At 42.2% G+C, this 13,266-nt stretch overlaps 1 protein-coding gene across 1 annotated transcript in view; it reads right to left on the reverse strand.

Moving 5' to 3' along the window:
- Positions 1-13,266, reverse strand: part of ASTN2 (astrotactin 2) — a 1,089,443-nt gene that overhangs the window by 941,607 nt on the left and 134,570 nt on the right. The window contains exon 2 of the mRNA XM_069748558.1: positions 2,277-2,464. Within this exon, the coding sequence (XP_069604659.1) occupies positions 2,277-2,464 (188 nt within the window). The remainder of the gene's footprint in view (positions 1-2,276; positions 2,465-13,266) is intronic.

Here is a 13,266-nt window from a genome sequence, read left to right on the forward strand (position 1 = left end):
CCTGCAACCTGTCTGCAGTCTCCGGGACTTCTGCTACCTGCCTGCTGTCTCAATGATATATGAAAAACTTTCTTAATCTAGATTTTGACTGTAAAATGAAATAAATAAATGGTCAGAGTATTTTTGTTCTATGTTACATTGCGTTTTGAAGTTTATAATTTTGACCTTAGCTGTTGATTAAAAGTTTGACTGCCTAAAAAATCAAATAAAACATAATGGTTAAGAAAAACAAAAATACATTTAGCTTTAGCCTGTAGATCACCTTCACTGACACTGAACAAGGCTTTGGAGTTTTGGCTTTAGGATAATAAATTGGTTTCTTTATGAAAAACCAAAAACCTTATATTTACTAACCAAGAAGAACTTTTACCGCAGAGGTCTTTCCTTTAGTATGAATCTCGCTGAGAGCCAGGTCGGGCTGTACAGAAGATGGGTAACCCATAGACCCCATCAGTTCATGGATATTAGTTGTGACATCCCATCAGCTTTTACTTCCACCCTCTGAAAACAACACTCCAGAATTTAATCATAGAAAGTCACAGACAACTATCCTCTGGCGATGCTCCACATATGTGAAAAGAAATGTATCCTATGTGGAAATGAACAATCAGGTTTATTGATACAACGCGTTTTGGCTATTACAATCAAGCTTTGATCATATTTCTAAAGGATAGGTCATCAATATCAGATCGTGAGGGTCCTTAAACCCAGAACCTCCACCAAGTAGCAGAGGCCGGACGTAAACACATGGAATTCTATTTAATAGGATCGGTCCTGCAGTATCCAAAGTTGGCCACCACTTAGCGTGACGCCATTCCAAGTGTTTACATCTGGTCGCCATCTTGTAACAGCTGATCGGTTGCGGGTGCTGGGTGTCATACCCTGACCAAACTGTTATTGATAACCTATTTAATGGTTAGGTCATCACTGTATAATACCTTTAATAACAAGAAAGGTTTTGTACCTGGCTTCTTTAAACCAGAGACAGATGCCATGTACACGCCAAGCAAATGAGACAATTTGGCTTCAGTTTGAGATACAAGGTTGCAAATGTAGTAAAGTGTTGTGTCATTGACTCACATGCTTCCGATTCACCAGAAACTGTCTCCCTGAGGTGCCACCAGGAGGAGTAAATCTACTAGGGGTCAATTAGGTGGTCTGGATGACCAGCCAAATCACTGAAACTGGTCAGCAGGCCAATAAAAAAACTGGTTTGGGGTCAATATAGACTCCCGGCATGGCCACGCCCTATTTAAACCCCAGAAACGTGTCACCGGTTCCGGCTGTTTTATACTATTTGATACAACATATTCTGATATGCTTTTTTGGATTGTTCAGATTCTTTGACTTTTTGACCATTCTCTTGATAAACCCCTGGAAGCTCTAGCTATTTTAACCCTTGGACTTTATAACTCCTCTTTGCTTCTAATGGACCTACTGGACTACCACCTTGCTTTCTTTTTGCTGTCTGATCCCAACTGGGCTTAGAATCACACAATGTTAGAGATGGAAGGTACCTCTATGGCAGTGTTCCCCAAGTCCAGTCCTCAAGAGCCACCAACAGGTCATGTTTTGAGGATTTCCTTAGTATTGCACAGATCATTGAATGCTTGCCTGTCCAGGTGATGCAATTATCACCTGTGCAATACTAAGGAAATCCTCAAAACATGACCTGTTGGTGGCTCTTGAGGACCAGAGTTGAGGAACACTGCTCTATGGTCATTGTGTCCAACCCTCTGCTCAATGCAGGAGTCAATAAACCATCTCAGTCAGATGTCTGTCCAGCCTCTGTTTAGAATCCTAGTAAACTATTTTCTTCTCTGGTCTCACCGAGGCTCGAACTCACAACCTCATGTTCACAGGCAGCAGCTCTAGATATGAGCCACAGCCCACATTAGACTTATTAGGTTTAGCTTGCTCCACCAACCAGCAGGTACTTCACAGACCCAACCCAGGACCCCGGCAGCAAAGTCCAGATGTCCGTAAAGAAGTTAAAGGGAAAAACCAAAGAGCACTGGATCCTGCAAGCGGAAAGTCTAGCCCCAAGCCAGACCATGGAGTTGGCTGATTTGTAACACTTTTCAAAACAAAATATATATATAACATATTGATAGGTAAAACAATGCATACTGAAGTTGCACAGTTAGGCTTGGGCATTGAGGTTTCAATGACATGCTGGTCCGAAATGGTTAACCTATTGGTGGGTTCTTCATTTACAAGAGGTCATCTATCATTCACAATACTGCGAAATAAGACTGGATATAAATCATACTCACCATGACTGATACATGGAGAACATGGAGCTGTTCATCCAGTTCTTGCACAGGCTCTTGCAATGTTGGGGGGGTGCTAAATGAAGTCTGCTCCCTCATGCGTAGAGACACGTGGAAGTAAAGCGTTCCATTTTCCAGCCACTTCTGGGTCCAGTGTACAAGAGACATGTCTTCGATACTGCCAGACATCTCTGAAAACACACAGGAGAAAAAAAACAGTAGGTAAAAATATCATACACAGTGTAGAATAATAAAGTTACAACGCGTAACTTATCTGTGAAAAGTCACCATGGCGCAAATACTATATAGTCATATAATTTACCGCACATATAAATAGTATTTCTGGTTTATAATATTTGTATTAGTTGTAATATTAGCAAGCCAATACAGAGTTTTCCTAACCCCCATTGGAGAACAGACTAAATATGTTCCTAATGGAGAATCTTGAGTCAAAAGAAACATTATTTTACTTTTATATAACATTTTAAACCAGATAAAGAATTACCAGCCTCCTGCACTGGCCATTCACTTGCAGCTCATTGGTAAAATCAATCATTAGTACAGGAGAGAGGAGCCAGTGAGACACACAAAGTTGCTGCACTGCTTCTATTAGTTTTCTATTTTATGCCAGTGCTGGATTCACAGCAACACTGCTTAATACTGGATTCACAGCAACACTGCTTAATACTACTGTTTTAGTGTTTTCCGTACTGCTGCAAAGGCTGTGTAGAAGGAGCTCTTCTTCTCTCTATCTATTTACTGGAGACCTTAGAAAACTGATAACCAGAAATAGAGCCTGACGAGGAATACAAGTCATACAATGCGGCCGATAGAGGGATATTACGCAAGTCATTTGCATCTCTTTAAAATAATAAAGTAAAGAATTTCACAAGCCCTCATACACCTCTAGAAATAATTTGTCAGAACCTCAAATGGCAAACTTAATTTTGTATTATTTATTTATTATATTTTGTTTATATAGGGCCATCATATTCCGCAGCGCTTTACAGACATCATCATCACTGTCTCTGTTAGGGCTCACAATCTAGAAACCCTATTAATATGTCTTTGGAATGTGGGAGGAAACCGGAGAACCCGGAGGAAACCCACGCAAACACGGGGAGAACATACAAACTCCTTGCAGATGTTGTCCTTGGTGGGATTTCCTTTGCAGCATTTTTACATGGTAAAAGTTTCAAAGGAAAACCTTAAAACTTTTATTGTAAAAGTAAAAACTATTTAAAAAAAAAAAGATGCATGCGGTCAAAATAAAATCAGACTTCATCTTTTTATGTTTCTCGTGTTTTCTTCGTTGAAGTGATTGTCATATTGATGTCAATGTTGTTGCTAGTTGTGATTAATATGTGCAGATGGCGGACGTATAATGTATCACCTCTTGGATCTCTTCCAGGCGCCGTTCGCAGATTTTTATACTCTATTATTATCTTTTATCTGGGTATCACAACCATATTTTTCCATGGCTCTACGGCAAGTTCTACGAGAATTGAACATAATGGAGATAACGCCACAGGAACTGATATTGAAACAGTTAAGATGCTTCATCTAACGAGAGATTACAATAAAAAAGCCAAAGCCTATAAGTGGGAGCTGTAAACAAGGGATAACAAATTTATGAAAAGGAGATGGTTCATTAGATGTTCAGTGCTGAAAATGGCTTCTAAGTACCTGGAAAGCTAAGATACCATTAAATGAGGAGACTTGGATAAATCTTTGCGTTCGGGAGAATTACTGGTGGAAGGAAACCTCAGATTGGGGTAGAATGGATATGACAATGGTGGATGCACAGAGGATATCAAAACGATCTACGCAAACCAAACATAGACCTAGTCCTCACTCTTCTTGTTTCTTCTCAACAGTCACTAAAACAGATTGTTAGGTTCACTAGGGGAGGTAGATCCTCTAAGCCCAAGGTCCTGGTTGGTGCACGGACCTGCTGGTGTTGATGAAGCAAACGGGAAGGTAAGTTTTGAGAGAGGATGTGGCACATCCAGGATCTTGGGAGAAGAAGAATGGATTAATCGGAAGTCGGCAGGGATTAGTGCAGGAGCCCAATGCGCACAGAAGGTGGAGCTCACCAAACCAAAGTCTTGAATCTCAAGCCGAAGATACAAGTGTGTGTTTCAATGGGCCTTAAATAGGTCTGGGGAGATGATTTCGCCGATTCACGTTGGCCAACCTGCAAAACCCAACGTGGAGCACAGCAGGGGGAGCGGAGCCCGGGATACATTCTAATTTCCAGGAGAATAGTGGCACTTCATCATCATTCTCACAACCAGTTAGTATTAATGCAGTTGTTAATAGTATGTATTTTTTAAAAAAAACTAAACAAATAGGTCTTCACTGTTTTGTTTTTCAACACATTCTCCCATTTGAATAGAGTGGCAAAGAGCAAAGCTTTGAGTAGCTGAACCCTGTTACTTCTTCACCATCATCCGATGGCACAGTGTTGGGCACAAGTTCCTTTTAGCAGCTTTATCTAAACATTTATGTTGTGGTCTTGGTGGAAATTTTCAGGCGTTTACTCAGTATTAACTGTTGTTACTGGTATCTCAATTGGACATACATCAAATATTGATGGGTTAAGGACCATTTTCTAGATCCCAACAGAACCCACTGTATCTCAGTTCACAGAGAAGATACAGCTGTCAATGTGCCTTATTCTGAGTAATGCAAACATATTGTCCCATGTCCTAACACCAGCACCAGGTGCTGCTCCTTTCTTCCATGGTCATCTTCTTTGCTATAGTCTATGCAGGATTTTCCTTGTAACCCAGAGAACTCCTTTATCATAATCACCCAAGGCCTTTTTAGGCTGGCTCAGGTGGCTGTGTGTTGTCTGAGTATTCGGTTAAGCTTGCATTCAGTTACCTTGTGTACTTAAGGAGTTTGCCTCACCATCCATTCTGTAATCATACTCCTGCTTGTTTTCATCTACCTGCATTTACATCCTCCCTTAGACCCCAGACCTGTGATAACCAATTTTCTGCTGTAAGTATAAGAAACTCTTCTCTGATAATACTGGTGCTGTTCACACTACAATGCTGCTGTAATGGTGCATAATCTTTAGTATCCAGTTTGCCCACTTCATCAATACCGCTGGCAGATAACCATTCATTTGCTGATTACGGTACATATCTCTTTGCCACTGACCATCAGTCCAGTGATAGCATACAACTCTGCCACTAACCATTTGATTGCTGCAAGTTCAGCGCTTGTGTATATCTTTGTTTCTGGCTCAGTGCCTTCTGGTGTTTCCTGCTCTGCTTGTCTACTGTCCTGTTCCTTGCTGAACCACATGCTGTCCATCAAGTCCTGCCCACCTTATCATCACCTTCAGACCATGCTGCTCACTCTGACCTAAAGGTACCGTCACACTAGACGATATCGCTAGCGATCCGTGACGTTGCAGCATCCTCGCTAGCGATATCGTCCAGTGTGACAGGCAGCAGCGATCAGGCCCCTGCTGTGCTGTCGCTGGTCGGGGAAGAAAGTCCAGAACTTTATTTGGTCGCTGGACTCCCCGCAGACATCGCTGAATCGGCGTGTGTGACACCGATTCAGCGATGTCTTCACTGGTAACCAGGGTAAACATCGGGTAACTAAGCGCAGGGCCGCGCTTAGTAACCCGATGTTTACCCTGGTTACCATCCTAAAAGTAAAAAAAAACAAACACTACATACTTACCTACCACTGTCTGTCCTCCAGCGCTGTGCTCTGCACTCCTCCTGCACTGGCTGTGAGCGTCGGTCAGCCGGAAAGCAGAGCGGTGACGTCACCGCTCTGCTTTCCGGCCGCTGTGCTCACAACCAGTGCAGGAGGAGTGCAGAGCACAGCACTGGAGGACAGACAGTGGTAGGTAAGTATGTAGTGTTTGTTTTTTTTACTTTTAGGATGGTAACCAGGGTAAACATCGGGTTACTAAGCGCGGCCCTGCGCTTAGTAACCCGATGTTTACCCTGGCTACCAGCATCGTTGGTCGCTGGAGAGCTGTCTGTGTGACAGCTCTCCAGCGACCAAACAGCGACGCTGCAGCGATCCGGATCGTTGTCGGTATCGCTGCAGCGTCGCTAAGTGTGACGGTACCTTAAGGCATAGAGGATCTACCTCATCAGGTGAGCTCATAGCACATATTGAATAGTTTCTTGTATAGGCATGTGAGATGAGCAGTGAGTGTAGGGGGCTGGATAACCATTTATTTTAATAGCTAAGCCAGCCTACATCTCCATCAGTAACGGGAACTGACTTAGCGTTTGAAATAAGCAGTCATCTAGCACTCTTCACAAACTGCCCTGATCACAATCTGACCCAAAAAACATAGACCTCTGTCATGCATATGACCGGACGTCAAGCTGTCAGGAATCAGCCGTTCTGTTAAGCTCACCAGGTGTGGGTGGGCACATGGACCTTAGGCGTTGGTGCAGCAAGCAGGAAGGCACTTGGGCAGCGAGGACTTGGCACACTCTGGGATCTCAGGAGAACCAAGATGGATGACGCAGAATCCAGCAGGGAAGGAAGCAAGTAAAGCACAACATGCACAGAAGGTGGAGCTCACCGAACATAGAGGTCTCAATCCCAAGACACAGGTATGTGTGTGTCAATGGGGCTTAAATAGTCTAGGAAGATGATATCATTTATCCACACAGAGCAATTTTCAAAACCTGACATGGAGCATAACAGAGGGCAGCGGACCCAGGAGAAGGGAGCAGAGCATGGGATACCTAGCTCCAGAAAGTCTCCAAATATGCTCCCAATAGGCAGGGATGAGCTGAGGGATCCCTGAGGAAGGAGACAGCCGTCTCCGAAACGCGTCGGTAGATTGATCTCACTGCACTCCGTACTTTCTTTCACTCTCGGGTTCGGGTAAGCGGTCACGTGATATGTCACGAAGGTCCTGCGCACCGCTTTCACTCCATGCGGCGGCGTTCGGCTTCACAGGACCACGCTCCCACAGGACACGTGTCACGTGACGTGTCACGAAGGTCCTGCGCACCGCTTTCACTCCATGCGGCGGCGTTCGGCTTCACAGGACCACGCTCCCACCCGGAGATCGACTTAAGGTGGCTGCTACCGGCCGGAGCAGCCACTTGTTTTGGACTTTTCACCTGCCTATTGGGAGCATATTTGGAGACTTTCTGGAGCTACATCGGCAACACTTCAGCCCTTCTGTCTATCAAGGACCTATCACTGGAGGTATGAAGACGTATATATATCTTTTGCACTTTATCCTTCTAGCGGGCTGTTATTCACGTTATAGTGATATTTATCTGGCTTGTCCTTACAGCATATCACTTTTGTTGCATCAGCCCATTGTGTTACACAGGTCACCTAGTAGCGTTCTTATTGCTATCACCCAGCGAGTACCTGTATGCACTTAGGTGTATAGGACGTTTTAGAGTTTGTATGTTCTCCCCGTGTTTGTTTGGGTTTCCTCCAGGTACTCCAGTTTCCTCCCACATTCCAAAGACATACTGATAGGGAATGTAGATTGAGAGCCCCGATGATAATGATTTTAGAGCGCTGTGGAATGTGATAGTGTTATATAAGCAAAGCAAAATAATAAATACGGGTTGAGCCGCGGAACACATCTCTCGTCATCACCCATGGACCCTCACCCAGATACCTTTTATACAATTTTCTGTTCAAAATTATTATAAAAATCGCATTTATAAATAATATTCTGCTAGAGAACCCCATAAACTTTCAATAAGGTGAAGTCCGTGTTTGAGCATTCACATACAAATCCGAGACTCAAATCCTTTATATTTTGCTGAAAGCAACACTTTCTTTAATTTCTACAAAGTGTCAAAGAGCAAAAATTTGAGTATCTGCTCTCTGCTGCTCCCTCGCAGCTTCTGCAGAGCAGTTTGTGCATGGAAAGACAATAATATTGGGCAGATGAGGACACTGCGCTACATGGATACACAGGTAACCCACTTACTGCCTAATAACCTATGTTACTTTTTCTCTCTGGCGATTTCGTTGCTTGTTCTTCTACTACTTGAATTCTTGCTTACAATAGAAATTATACCAAATTTCAAGGTGACCTTATATCGGTCTGCACAAGGAAAGCTGCAATTTTGGGAAAGCGTTTCGGGGGGTGGGGTTGAGATTTGCAGGACAAGTCCAATGTCATCATTTTGGGGTATTTAAAACTTATTGTTTACATTTTTTTACTTTCTTGGATGAATAATTTAAAAAAAAAGTAATCATGTCACTTTTTTTCACATTTAAAATGTTGTGATGTTCACGAAGTATTCTGCGGGTCAGTACATTTATGGCCATATCATAAGAAGTCGAATACTTTTTTTTGAATGTTTTACTATTTTTGCAGAATAATCTTAATTAATTTAATTCTTAAAATCAAAACTTTCTACATTTTAGACTGACGCATCTTACTGTATGTGAAGGCTTTATTTCTTCAAGATGAGCTGAGGTTTTTAATGAAACCATCATGGGGGTACAGACGACTCAGGAATTGATATAACTTTTTATTCCTTTTTTTCATTATGCAATATAACTGACGTGTCAAGTTTATTTTTCAGGTCGATACAATTTTAGTGATACCCAATTTACAACTTATCATGTTTTTTATGCTTTACTGCTTTAGTACAATAAAGTCACTTTTTTCATTCTTAGTGTATTTCCCCCTTAACGCAACTTCTACAGAGTTGTGAAACATTGGGATAAGAACAGATATGTGGCATAAACAGCAATAGTAGCAAAATTGTCCTGTCTCCTTGTATTTTTAACTTAAAATCCCTTAGCTCAAATTAGCCGATAGAGATGAGCGGATCGGGCAAAATTCCGATTTGACTGTTCGCTCCGATTTTCCTGGAAAATTTGATTGACAAGTTATTCTTCACAATTTTAAAGTCATTTATTATACTCTGGGTTCTACACAGACCCAAGAACATAATAAGGGTAATCTTTAGAAAATAAGAAAAATCCTTATATTCACATCACCCCTCTCCTCTCCAGCCCCTCCGCTCTTCATCATCAACCATGCAGTCCTTGTCGCATCTTAACATCATTGCTGCTTGTGTTGAAATCACTGGGCCTCTCACACTGGGCAGGGATTTGCGGCTTTCATGAGGTTCGGGAGGATTCTGTGCATGATCACGCAAGGTCCCGGTGCTCATTCGATGTCACGACACCATGATCTTTTGCATGTTAGCACAGAATTCTCCTGGTCCACATCAAAGCTGGAAGTCCTGTCCCAGTGTAAGAGGGATTTAAACGTGAGCGGAGGCAACCTGAAGATGCGACTAAGACCGGACGGGTGATGCAAAGGGTCCGGAGTGTTGAGGGATAAGGTAAGTATAAGGATCTTCTTTCTAACATTTTGATGGCCTTTTACAGTTTCGAAAAATGGCAAAAACACTTTTCAATAACTAACTGCAAAAAAATAAGTTTTGGTACATTTTTTCAAAAATTTGAGTAGAATTCAGTTCCTCTCGAATGTATTCGCTCAACTCTAGTAGCCACTGACCGATGCAAGGCCTTGCTATTGGTCACTGACTGGCTCTCCTTATTGGACATTATGCATGTGATTTGCCGAATGTGATGTCGATAATCCAGGCAGGCACCATATAGCATCTCTACCGGCACCACTGCTCCTGACTCTGTAGGAGGAGACAAAGGCGATGACCTTGAATAAGATGATCGTCGCAGGCGTTCAAAAGGTAAAATTATCACAACGCGTACACTGGCAAACAAAGATTAAAGCCTAGGGGTTGTTTGCGTGAATTGGAAAATACAGTACTGTCATAATAATACCACTAAGACTTGCTTAAATTCTAGTTCTGTCATCCTTAAATAATACATTGGACTAAAGCTTCTCAACTGGGAATGATAAGAAAATTAGAAGTCAACGAAGACTTCTATGATGGTATAATGGCACGAGGAGGCTGTCCGGGCTCACAGAACTCAGAGGTGACTTTTACAGTTCTCAGTAATTCACAGATGGGTGGAATTAATTCTTCCAACAAATGAGGAAAATGCTGATATTTTTCAGCAGCTCCTAAAGATACAACTTCACACTGTATCGTTCTATCAGTGAATGACAAAGGGGAATTAATTTCTCATGAAAGCGATCTGTAATAGATCATGTGCTTGACAACGTCTATTCATATCTGGTAAGGAATAAAATCAGAATGCGAAGAATGTAGAAATATCGTTCCATTGATGTTTAACAATATGTCACACACATCCCAAATATAGTATGCAACCCCAAATTATTATTGCTATTTAACGCTCAGCTTATGCCGCCATCAGGCGGTTTTTCCAAGTCTAGAACCGGCCATTTGCACCTATTCCGGATCATTTTGAGGGTTTTCATAAAAGTTTGAAGAGTTATAATATCTTTTTTTATTCGGATATTCAAACAACTCTTGAATCTGTTTTTTGTGACACAGGTTGTAATTTTTATGTCATTTTTATGCGTTCTTCTTTTAGTCCTTTGCTGATATCATACGTCATTGGTGTGAAAATTAAAAAAAAACGTGTCTGTTATCACATTTTTTTTCAACAAGGAAACACTAAAATATAATTTACGTTTTGTTCCCCAATCTGTAACAAATATTTTTATAAATGGGACACGTTTCTATTTTTTGACGAGGCTACTAACAACAATTTGGTTTGGCCTTGGCATTTTTTTTTCATTTGCTTCACACATTCTGCCTCCCTCATAAGATTATAAAAGACCATTGGGCATTTATACAATTAAACACTTTTTTTAAAATCTGATTTCTCCTGTAACTTGGGATGGAATATTTGTCCAAGTTACAGTGGAAATTCAACCTCCTGGTTGCACAGTAGAGCTGTGTGGGTCTCCAAGCACCAAGCAGCCCAAAGTCAATCCCTACACCGAGCGATCACATAATCATTAGGTTGGAGGAAGGAAATGGCCCGAGTGATTGCGATTCTGTATACACAGTGATGGTTTGGCATCTATGCCTTTTCTGTGGGAAGTCAGGCTGTGTCTGACAGTCGACTCCCTGCTTCTGATGGTGCATGATGTTGTCATGCTGCTGCAGCGCAGTACAACACAACCTCCACCAGAAGGAGCTTGAGAGGGAAGTGCAACTGCCTACACAGAGAAGCAGCACAAGCGCCACCAAGTGGCGAGAGAGTGGTTAAAACAAGCCAAGTTAAAAAACAACAATAGGCAGAAGTACTAAAGGGATCAGCAATACACGTGGTCAGAAACAAGCCAGGAGGTTCAGCAACGGTCAGAAGTGGATAAAACAAAGTCAGAAGGCAGAAGAGAGTTTGAATACAAGCCAAGTCAGAAACCAGAGAATCAAAAACCGAAACACAGGGAAACGACGGGAAAAGGGCAGACAGAGGGAGACAACAGACACGAGTCAAGTCAGGGATCACAGCAGGACAAACCAAGAGCTACCAGAGTCAGGTTCACATGCCGAAGGCAGAACTATAGCTGACACCACCAGCAGAATGCATAGGAGCTAAATAGCAGACTTGAACCCAGAATGAGGCAGAGCAAAGTTAACCCTTGACATAATCTGCTCGCAAAAAGGGCAGACATGATTAACCCCTTTCTGACCTCAGACAGGATAGTATGTCCGAGGTCAGAAGCCCCGCTTTGATGCGCGCTCCGGCGGTGAGCCCACATCAAAGCCGGGACATGTTGGCTGTTTTGAACAGCTGACATGTGCCCGTAATAGGAGCGGGCAGAATCGCGATCTGCCCGCGCCTATTAACTAGTTAAATGCCGCTGTCAAACGCAGACCGTGGCATTTAACTACCGCATGCGGCCGGGCGGCCGGAAATGACGTCATCGCCGTCACATGATCGGAGGTCGGCGATGCTTCAGAATGGTAACCATAGAGGTCCTTGAGACCTCTATGGTTACAGATTCCCGACAGCTGTGAGCGCCACCCTGTGGTCGGCACTCACAGCACACCTGATTTTCTGCTACATAGCAGTGAACAGCAGATCGTTGCTATGTAGCAGAGCCGATCGTGCTGTGCCAGATTCTAGCCTCCCATGGAGGCTATTGAAGCATGGCAAAAGTAAAAAAAAAGTGAAAAAAAAAAAAATATATAAAAGTTTAAATCACCCCCCTTTTGCCCCAATCAAAATAAATCAATAAAAAAGGAATCAAATCTACACATATTTGGTATTGCCGCGTTCAGAATCGCCCGATCTATCAATTAAAAAAAAGCATTAACCTGATCGCTAAACGGCGTAGCGAGAAAAAAATTCAAAACGCCAGAATTACGTTTTTTTGGTCGCCGCGACATTGCATTGAAATGCAATAACAGGCGATCAAAAGAATGTATCTGCACCAAAATGCTATCACGTCATCTCGGCATGCAAAAAATAAGCCCTCAACCGACTCCAGATCATGAAAAATGGAGATGCTACGAGTATCGGAAAATGGCGCAATTTTTTTATTTATTTTAGCAAAGTTTGGAATTTTTGTTCACCACTTAGGTAAAAAATAACCTAGCCATGTTAGGTGTCTATGAACTCATAATGACCTGGAGAATCATAATGGCAGGTCAGTTTTAGCATTTAGTGAATCTAGCAAAAAGCCAAACAAAAAACAAGTGTGGGATTGCACTTTTTTTGCAATTTCACCGCACTTGGAATTTCTTTCCTGTTTTCTAGTACACGACATGCTAAAACCAATGATGTCGTTCAAAAGTACAACTCGTCTCGCAAAAAATAAGCCCTCACATGGCCAAATTGACGGAAAAATAAAAAAGTTATGGCTCTGGGAAGGAGGGGAGTGAAAAACGAACACGGAAAAATGAAAAATCCCAAGGTCATGAAGGGGTTAAAACCTGGAACGGATCATGACAGATGTCATACTAAGCAGTGATGGTTTAGAACGACTTTATAGTCTAGGTTAGTCTAGAAGTAATGTAGAATTAACTAAACATTTTTTTTCTGTAAGCTGGAAATTTAGCTTGGATAAATATTGCAATTTTTCATTCAGAAAATA

Source organism: Ranitomeya imitator, chromosome 2 (genome assembly GCF_032444005.1).
Source record: "Ranitomeya imitator isolate aRanImi1 chromosome 2, aRanImi1.pri, whole genome shotgun sequence".
NCBI lineage: Eukaryota > Metazoa > Chordata > Amphibia > Anura > Dendrobatidae > Ranitomeya > Ranitomeya imitator.